Raw genomic sequence first — 10,795 nt, forward strand, 5'->3', positions numbered from 1 at the left:
AGAGGAAAAAGGTAGGATGTGTAGAGACAGTAGGGGGCACTCTTGGCTTTCCTTTTAGGGTAGGAAAGGGAGGCAGAGAATGGGTGGAGACAATGGGGGACAGGAGAGCTCCTGCCAGGGGAGCTGAGATATAGTCATGGGCATATTGTCAAAAACCTGGCTGGGGGAGGAGGCATAGATGAGAAAAGAAAGTAAAAAGGTAGGACATCCATATATGGGCTCATCTTCTAGAGCCTTCTTCCATCAGTGATGCTTGTGACTATCATCAATCTATGTATTTTATCACTTGTTTCCACAGACAGCTCCCTGGAAGAGAATGACTCTGAGAAACAGCTCCTCAGCAACTGAGTTTATCCTAGTGGGATTATCAGAACAGCCAGAGCTCCAGCTACCCCTCTTCCTCTTGTTCTTAGGGATATATGTGTTTACTGTGGTGGGCAATATGGGGTTGATCACCTTAATTGGGCTGAATTCTAGCCTTCATACTCCAATGTACTTTTTCCTCTTCAACTTGTCTTTTATAGATCTTTGTTATGCCAGTGTGTTTACCCCTAAAATGCTGAATGGTTTTGTGTCAGAAAATATCATCTCTTATGTGGGATGCATGACTCAGCTATTCTTCTTCTGTTTCTTTATCAATTCTGAATGCTATGTGTTGGTATCAATGGCCTATGATCACTATGTGGCTATCTGCAACCCTCTGCTGTACATGGTCATCATGTCCCCACAGGTTTGTTCTCTGCTGATGTTTGGTTCATACGTGATAGGGTTTGCTGGAGCTATGGCCCACACTGGAAGCATATTGAGACTGACGTTCTGTAATTCCAACATCATCCACCATTATCTGTGTGAAGTTCTTCCTCTCTTGCAGCTCTCTTGCACCAGCACCCATGTCAATGAGTTGCTGTTTTTTATTATTGTGGGAGTGGTCATCACAATATCCAGCATCAGCATCTTCATCTCTTATGCACTGATTCTCTCTAATATCCTCCGTATTCCTTCTGCTGAGAGCAGGTCCAAAGCCTTTAGCACATGTGGCTCTCACATTATTGCTGTTGCTTTGTTTTTTGGGTCAGGGGCATTCACCTATTTAACAACCTCTTTTCCTGGATCTATGGACCAGGGTAAATTTGCCTCAGTCTTTTATACCAATGTGGTTCCCATGCTTAACCCTTTTATCTACAGTTTGAGGAATAAGGATGTGAAACTTGCCCTGGGTAAAACCCTGAGAAGAGTGCTTCTCTGATGGTTCTGTTTGTATCACTTAATTACTGGTAAGCTCACACTCAAGTATCTTTTTACTTACAAGTACAGAACCTTCCATCTTTTCTTTTCAAGTAGGGTCTTTTCTCCACTTTACAAAATTGGAAGTTTCTTGCTTATACTCTTCTTGAAGATTATACTACTTTGTACCATGTAAATTGGTTCATTGCTTGCAATTTAGCATCTATTAATTGTCTACTGTTTACTAGACTCTATACTACATCCAAGAGATGAATAAGATGAAGCTCTAGGCCTTTCATCCTTTTCTTGGTAGGCTAAATGGGTTTGTCCAAGCAATATTTCTTCTTTTTATTTGAAAGATTTATTTATTTACTTGAGAGAGAGAGAGAGGGAGCATGTGGGTGCGGAGAGAGGCAGAGGGAGATGGAGAGAAAAAATCTCAAGCAGAGTCCCCACTGTGCATGGACCCTGATGTAGGGCTCCATCTCATGACTCTGGAATAGTGACCTGTGCCAAAATCAAGAGTTGGATGCCCAATTGACTGAGTCACCAAGGTGCCCCTGTCCAAGCAACATCTCTGGTTGCAAGGTGGAGCAAGTAATGGTATGAGGGTCCAGGAGAGTGAATTTGTTTTCTTCAGTTATGGGAGCAGCTTTACCAAAGGCCAAATGTAGATACCTTGGTGCCATAGGTAAGATAGTCTCCCAGCTTCTTGAGAGGTTGCTTGTCTAGGGATGTCATAAATCATCTCATATGCATACATGTACACACAAGAGAAGGCCTTGCACGAGAGTTGTTTACATGGTTTGAAATGTAAGGATAAAGCAAAACTAAAGTCTTTCATTTCTAAGTTTCAGAACTCTTAGGGCTCGGAATGGTAACCATGGCGTAGGTGGTTTTGTAATTGGGCCAATTTCTTGGGCTCTGTATGCTAAGGCTGAAAGCAAGAACAAAGGAGAAATTCCATGGATTTCTGTGATTATGTTAATTGCTATCTCTATCTTGTCCTGGAAATACTGTGTACATTATGGGGTGTTTAGGAAAATTCTTTTATTCTTTAAAGTAGATTTAGAGTTTATTGTCTCTAAGAATATGTGTGTGTGTGTTTATGTGTATATATGTGTATGTGTTATAGTTAAATATTAGAGAATCAGGAAGAAAGAGGAGTCATATTACATTTTCTACTTGCAGGGGAATTTGGAAGTGATGCAAATCTTGAGCGCCAAAGTCCACTCTGTACTCTTCAGCTGAAGAATCTGCTATTCTATATCAAATAGTTCATATTTCAAGGAATATAACCTCATAAACTGCCCTGAGTGTAAGCAGGAAGGTGATCTCTTGGGCCAGACCAACCCTTGTGCAGAGATGGGAGGATGGAGACACAGTATGGCCAGAAGAATGGGGCTGAGTAGAGGCTAGGACTTAGGGTGTCCTCGAGAAAACTCCCTGTGAAGAGTATTTGGTACTTTTCTTTTGGATATGGGGAGAGTCATATAAAGTACTGAGTTGATGTACTTTGCTTTGCTTATATTCTCTAACTCTTCCATAAAATTAGATTGTTGTACAATGTGAGTTGGTATGAGAAACTAGGTAGCAAAGAGCAATTACAACTGCTAATTGTCTGGGCCTAGCTGTTTTCTACTCTCCAGAGGACTGTCTGTGTCTAGGTATGTGGGGATCTTGGGGACATTAGGAAAGAGTCAAGAATAAGTAAAGATAAGAGCAAGTATACTATGACACAGACAAAGAAAAAATTACCATTAGTATAAATGAGTAGGAATAAGGAATAAATCAGAACTATAAGGATATGAATGAAAAGGAATAATTATTAAATAAATGCATTATGTCTCCCAAATGTCTTTCCTTGCATCCATTACATATTGGCATTGGGGTGAGTAGGGGTGATAGCATAAATTTGACTAACTGAGACACTGGCTTGGATCTTTTGGAAAGCAGTCCCTTTGAAGATGTGAAATGACAAAACTCAGAGGTACTTTTGCTGATTCTTACAATAGCTAGACAAGAGATATTTATTGCTCCCACAGGAAAGACAATATTTTGCAAATTCCAAAACCCTTCACTCCTCTTTACAAACCAAGGATAAGTCATCCTTTGGTCCTTTTAGGTTGGTGTTGAGGAATTGTTGGTTCTCAGTGGTCAACAAACAGGAACACATTTAGGAGCTTCTGTTTTATAGTAACTGAGAGACCTAATTTGATACTCTGTGTCAGATATCCTCAAGTAAATCCCTCTACCACAATACCAAAATGCTGTCACCTGATCATACCATGACATTTTGATTTTCAGCAAAGGAAGTTTTCTCCTTTAAGAAACATTATTAAAGCTGGGATTCCTGTGGGTCCAGTCCTTGGTCCACTTCTATTCTTGGCTTTTCCTGAGGCATCTCTTCAGCCTCTTTGGCTTCAACAACCTTTACTTTATTGTGACTCTTAAATCCATAACTCTGGTCTTGATCTATGATTATGATCTATAATCAATTCTAAATCAGAAATATAAAGATGTTATTCATGTTGATGTCCAAATACAATTTTGTATTGATTAGATGGTAAAATAGTTTTAGAGTATAAAAAAGAATAATCTGTTCTTGATACCTACACATTGTCCTACAGTATAAACAGGTGGGGAAGCACAGAGAGAAGTGATAGACACCAAATAGCAGGAGAGAGAGTCCAAGGAGAACTGAATAGAGCTTGAGAGGCACAGTCTAGGTGTTTCTCTATATTCTGTGGAGCAGATGGGAGGATATCTGTCACTATGGCTCATTCTTGGCCCTCAGCCCATGTATTAGATAGAAAAACATATTACCCTCTCGGCCCTCACACTTCCACAAATGAAATCAATCATTTACTAATTGCTTCAGCTGCTAATAACATGAATCTGACTGCAGTGACTTAAACTCATGAGGATTTATTTTTCTTTAATATAAAAGGCATCTAGAAGTAGGCAGTCCAAGGCTGATACGGCAGTGTGAGTCAGCAAAGACTCAGATCCTCTCTCTTTCCTCTCTCCTGTCTCAGTAGTGACTTCATTCTTGCAGATGCTTCATGGGTTCCATATGGCTGCTAGAGCTCCATGTCCACATTCTAAGCATCAAGAAGACACAAGGACAAAGAAAGGCAGATGATGCTTTACCTATTGAATGAGTGACCTCCTCTGACATCTTTTTAGCCAGCCCTACCTACAAGGGAGACTAGGCAACTTAGCATTTAACTTCAGGACATTGCCATCCTGGGAAGAAAGAATTAGGATTTTGTTACTCATTAAGAAAGAAGAAATGGCTATTGGGTAGGCAATTAGCAATCTCTATCAAAGAATAGGTTTGGTTCCACTTGCCAGGAGGAAACAGTTAAGAACTGAGCACTTTCCACTCCTATTTTTGCTTTCTTACATACTGTATTATACTAGAGGAAGATAGATTAATCTGACAGAGAAGATGGGAAAAGAGACAAGTTGGTCATGATGGAACTGTACCCATGCCTCTCCCTTACTGACCTGTTGGTACTGAATTAAGGCAAAGTCTTGACAGGGACAAGCGAGATTTGTTCTATTTCATTTCCAAGTCCTCCTCCTATCCCTTATTGGGTGAAGTTAGAGTCCAGGTTCTGGGAGGGGGCTCTGACTCCTGGCATATTTTCCTACTCAGCTTTGCTATTAATAAAGCCTGTAATGATATTTCGATCCTCTACTGGCTCCTTGTACTTTCTCACTAGTTAGATCTCACTGGGGAGAAAGAATGAGTGATTACTACTGCTAAATCTCCCACATGATGGTTATCTTTGCACTTTTAGCATAAGGGACTTCTGGGAACCAAAGCTCTCATTTTTTTTTTTTTTTATATTTTTAGATCCTCTCCCCTTGATCTGTGGATTACTGGAAACTTTAGAGGAGGAACAAAATTCCCTCTTTCTATCTTAGATTCCTTCACTGAGGCCCTAAAAATAAGAAGGACAAAAGACAGACTAAAAAGAGAAAACATAAGTGTGCATGTTAACACGTGTATCTTGCATACAGGAGTACTCAGTGATGAGTAACTCCAAGGGTCAGAATCATGAAATGGGCAAAAGACATGAAGAGAAATCTCACAGAGGAAGACACGGACATGGCCAACATGCACATGAGAAAATGCTCTGCATCACTTGCCATCAGGGAAATACAAATCAAAACCACAATGAATACCACGTCACACCAGTGAGAATGGGGAAAATTAACAAGGCAGGAAACAACAAATGTTGGAGAGGATGTGGAGAAAAGGGAACCCTCTTACACTGTTGGTGGGAATGTGAACTGGTGCAGCCACTCTGGAAAACTCTGTGGAGGCTCCTCAAAGAGTTAAAAATAGACCTGCCCCACGACCCAGCAATTGCACTGTTGGGGATTTACCCCAAAGATACAGATGCAATGAAACGCCGGGACACCTGCACCCCGATGTTTCTAGCAGCAATGTCCACAATAGCCAAACTGTGGAAGGAGCCTCGGTGTCCATCGAAAGATGAATGGATAAAGAAGATGTGGTTTATGTATACAATGGAATATTCCTCAGCCATTAGAAATGACAAATACCCACCATTTGCTTCAATGTGGATGGAACTGGAGGGTATTATGCTGAGTGAAGTGAGTCAATCAGAGAAGGACAAACATTATATGTTCTCATTCATTTGGGGAATATAAATAATAGTGAAAGGGAATATAAGGGAAGGGAGAAGAAATGTGTGGGAAATGTCAGAAAGGGAGACAGAACATAAAGACTCCTAACTCTGGGAAATGAACTAGGGGTGGTGGAAGGGGAGGAGGGCGGGGGGTGGGGGTGAATGGGTGACGGGTACTGAGGGGGACACTTGACGGGATGAGCACTGGGTGTTATTCTGTATGTTGGTAAATTGAACACCAACAAAAAATTAATTTATTAAAAAAAAGAACACCAATAAAAATAAATTTATTATAAAAAAAAGAAAAAAGAAACTCCAAGGGTAAGTTAGAACCTGGGCTTAAGTAATATCTTAACAAAAGAATAATAAATTGTAGGAAAATGGAAAGACAGAAGAAAAGGACTTTGAGCCTCGGGGGGGTGATGTGTGTAGCAAACTGTGGAAAGGTAAAAATATGGGGGGAAACTAATGGATGGTAAGGGCTAATTAGTAGAGTTTATTATGTAATTCTGCTGGTGAGGTCTCTGGGCTGAGAAGTATCTAGAATTGTCTCTAGTGATTAACTTCTGTCTTCCTCATAGGGAGAGAAGGGGACACACCTTTACAAATTTATATCTTGCTTTTGGGTAAATAGGGGGAAGGAAGAGAGTTTTTCTTGTATCTACTTTTTCTTAAAATTGTCTTCAGCTCAAAATAATCCTTATGCCAAGAGTGGCATGTTGTGGAGTGGCATATTCTGCTACCCTTCAAAACAATACCAAGAACAAAGTTCCTAAGAATATACAAAATATAACCCAAATAGAGCCATGGACTGAGGTGCTCACTGAAAGTTAATAGGGTCTTTTGACAAGAAAAATTAGGCTAAAGAATCCATAATATCACAGAGAAGCAAGAAGACTTGCTTATCTTATAAAATTTGCCCAACCATTTACGGGTTCAACAGATAGTCACTAAATTCTCACTAAGCTACAGGTAAAAAGTTCAAGATTTCACTTTATGGGATCATTAGGACCTGAAGCTATCTTAGTTTCCATTAACATGTACAACCGGGTGCCTTAATTGGTAAACAGAAGTGATATTAACTGATACAGCTTTCTGAAATTGAGAATACTAAATTAGAACATTTGCCTAATTAGAACAATTTGACATCTCCTTGGAGGTAAGACAAGAGTATCTACAAGCTGACAAATAAAATGAAAAAAGTATATTTAACAGTGTAAACACTATGAAATGATTTATTATTGACTAAAACTGGATGGTAGAGAAGAATGAGAGGGGAACTAATAGAGTAAGAGTTTTATATAAAGTTGTAATTATAAAAGCATGCAGCAGTATCAGAATTTCACACAATAAAGAAGAAGGAAAGCAAACCATATAGTAAATGGCTCAAATAATATAAATATAAAATATGAAGCCATGACATATTATGATAGAATTAAAGCAAATACATACTATAGAGATAAATGTAAATGTCTTAACATCTCTATTATTAGAAAAATACTTGGGCTGAATCAATAAGCAAAATACAAGAAATACAACTCCATGCTGCATGCAAGAAACACATACAAACCAATTGATTCAAAAAAGGTTGGAAATAAAGTGGTGGTCAAATGAATGAAATGATGTCCTAAGTGAATGCTAGCAAATAAACAAATAAACAATATGGATATCAGCTAGAATGGAAATCAGGCCAAAACTGCTAAGTAGGAATTCTTTCTAATGTTGTAGAGTACAATTAACAATGTATTTGTAATAGTTGTGACTTTCCATGCACCAAATAGTAAAACATCAGGAGCTGTAAAAAGAAAAATTATACCGGTGGAAGAAAACTTTAAATTACCTTTCTCAGTCTATGACAAAACAAGTTTACAGAAATACAGGAGAAAAGATAGAAAATTCTATGTCTAAATAAAATAATCAGTTACATAAATCTAATTTACATGTCATTTCCATGATATAGACAAATTTAATATATACATATATGTTTGTGTGTTGTATGTACAGTTATGTGTCCTAGAAATCAGAAATACAACTTATTGTGAAGAGGAAAAGACAGCCACATAAATTAAATGGATATTAGGTCACAAAAGCAAACCTCAATACATTTCCTATATTGGTACAGATAATGTTTTCTGATCATTGTGCAATAAAACTAAAACTTAATTACCTGACTATTACAAAGTCTCTTGTAGGTGAACAGAAATACACAAAATTGCAAACTGTTTAAGGATGCCTGCATGGCACAGATGGTTAAACCTATGATCCTGGTTTCAGCTCAGGTCATGACCTCTCAGTTGTGGGATCAAGCCCCATGTCCGGCTCTGTGCTCAGTGCAGAGTCTGCTTCAGATTCTCTCTCCCTGTCCCTCTCCCTCTCATTTTCTTTCTCTCTCAAATAAAGAAATAAAATCTTTCAAAAAATTGCAAACTATCTAGAAGAGGAATATGAAAATGCAACATTTTATGATTTATGGGATATATGTACAGCTAAAGCAGAAAAATAACTCACAACCTTAAATACTGTATCAATAGACAAAACAATGAAAATATATGTATTAAGCACTTAATATGTCAGGAAAATAAGCATAATAAATTAAATAAGAATAGAGGGTAGAGATTAATAAAGTTAAAATTAAAAATTATTGAACTGGAAAACACAAAGCAGAATGAATACTGAAACTCCATAGTGCATTCTTTGCAAAACTGATACAATAGACAACTCCTATCTATTCTGATTAAGAAAAAAAGGGAGGGCAAACAAACACAAAAATTAAGAAAGGGGAAATAGAAATAGAGGAAATAAAAAAACCTGCAAAATAAACTACTTTGTTTCAGCTCTATTGAAATGAATTAAGAAGCCTGAATGAAATAGACCATTTTTGAGGAAAATACAATTTAATAAAACAAATGCTGAAACATCTAGAAAATACAGTCCAATTCCACAGGACAAATAGAGAAAGTTGTCAGAGTTACAAAAATTCCCAGACCCAAATTGTTTCACAGAAGAATTTGTCCTAAGAACAAATAGTTCTTATACTATTTAAACTGATCCAAAGCCTAGAAAAAGAAGAAAGACTCCAAAATTATTTTTATGAGATGAGCATAACATTGATGCCAAAATCTGGCAGGATTGCATACAAAGTAGGAAACTACAGACCAACCTTATTATGAAAGTCAATAAAAAAAAATCCTAAATAAAATTTTAGATATTTCAGTAGCAGAAAAAAACAGTGACTCATCATTAACTCATTTATCTAAGGAGGATTTAGTTCATGGCTGCATGGATGGTTCAACATTAGGAAATCTAACATAATTTATTTATTAACAGAGTGAGGAGAAAAATCATTTGATCATCTCCACAATGGATATTTGTTAAAATTTATCATATAATCTTGATTAAACTCACCTTATAAAATAGGACTTGATAGAGCCAATACTAAGTTTGGATTTCTTTCTCTCTCTCTCAAGCTAGAACTAAAGCCTTGTTGGTTCTATTTCATTTACTTCTATTTCTAGCAATGTATGATGCTCATCAAACTGCCTGCCCTCTTTGGACAAAATTCACAGAGACATTACATTTGTCAAATTTCTTTCCTGGCCCTTAGTAACTCATGCTGTATTAGGGAAATGTAACATTTTTGCCATCTTGTTCATTTTTATTTATTTATTTAAATATTTTAATTTATTTATTTGATGGAGAGAGAGCACAAGCAGGGGGAGGGGCAGAGATAGAGGGAAAAGCAAGCCCCCCCCTCCCCCAGCAGGGAGCCCAATCAATGCAGGGCTCTATCCCAGGACCTGAGCTGAAGGCCGATGCTTGACAGACTGAGCCACCAAGGCACCTCTTATTCATTTTTATTTATATTCTTTTTATTTTCTAGCTATCCAAGTTTTGGACAAAAATTCTGGGCCTCCTAATTGTAAGAGCAAAAAATACAGCATATTTTCCCTAGCTGAGGACCAAAGGGCTGTCTGTAACATTAAATTTCCTTGTTTTCTTAACTGTGCAAATATAGCTCCCTAGCACATATAAAGATCTTTTATTCCTCTTTGAAAAAGGAAAGAGATATGGCAGAGAAACTTCCTAGGGGTGAACTGAACACCTTTCCATGAGACTCCCAGTTGTCTTCAGCCTCTTAGAAGGTAGAAATAGTGAGTATTCTCTTGACTATCATCTTTTTTCTTTCTTTTTTTAAAAATTTTTATTTATTTATGATAGTCACACAAGGAGAGAGAGACAGAGAGAGAGAGAGGCAGAGACATAGGCAGAGGGAGAAGCAGGCTCCATGCACCGGGAGCCCAACGTGGGATTCGATCCCGCGTCCCCAGGATCGTGCCCTGGGCCAAAGGCAGGCGCTAAACCGCTGCGCCATCCAGGGATCCCTTGACTATCATCTTTTACAGAGGAATAAAGTATTTCAGAGTTAAAGAATCTGCCGAAAGTTACCAGAATGTGGCAGATCCTATTTTTTTAAATTGAGGTTTAACAGACGTATAACATTATTTTCAGATACACAACATGATTCAATATTTGTATATATTGTGAAATGACCACCACAATGTCTCATTAACATCTGGCACCATATATAGTTAGAAATTTTCTTCTCATAATGAGAACTTTTTATTTAAAGATTTCACTTATTTATTTGAGAGATAGATATATACAGAGAGAGCACACACAGAGGGAGAGGGGGAAGCAGACTCCCTGCTGAGCAGAGAGCCTGACTTGGGGGCTCAGTTCCAGGATCCTGGGGTCATGGCCTGAACCAAAGGCAGATGTCTTAACCGACTGAGCCACCCAGGCACCCTTCTTATAACGAAAACTTTTAGGATGAACTCTTTCAGTAACTTTCAAATATGCAATACAATATTATTATTATTTTTTAAGATTTTATTTATTTATGA

At 37.9% G+C, this 10,795-nt stretch overlaps 1 protein-coding gene across 1 annotated transcript; it reads left to right on the forward strand.

The window, feature by feature from the left end:
• Window positions 1-316: 316 nt before the first annotated feature.
• OR8B4 (olfactory receptor family 8 subfamily B member 4) lies at window positions 317-1,246 on the forward strand. The gene has a single exon (XM_025998827.1). The coding sequence runs from the start codon at window positions 317-319 to the stop codon at window positions 1,244-1,246; it is 930 nt and encodes a 309-aa protein (XP_025854612.1).
• The last annotated feature ends 9,549 nt before the right edge of the window (window positions 1,247-10,795 follow it).

Source organism: Vulpes vulpes, chromosome 12 (genome assembly GCF_048418805.1).
Source record: "Vulpes vulpes isolate BD-2025 chromosome 12, VulVul3, whole genome shotgun sequence".
NCBI lineage: Eukaryota > Metazoa > Chordata > Mammalia > Carnivora > Canidae > Vulpes > Vulpes vulpes.

Bases quoted from the DNA above. Each gene is read 5' to 3' on its own strand.
- OR8B4 (XM_025998827.1), top strand. From the start codon at position 317: ATGACTCTGAGAAACAGCTCCTCAGCAACTGAGTTTATCCTAGTGGGA.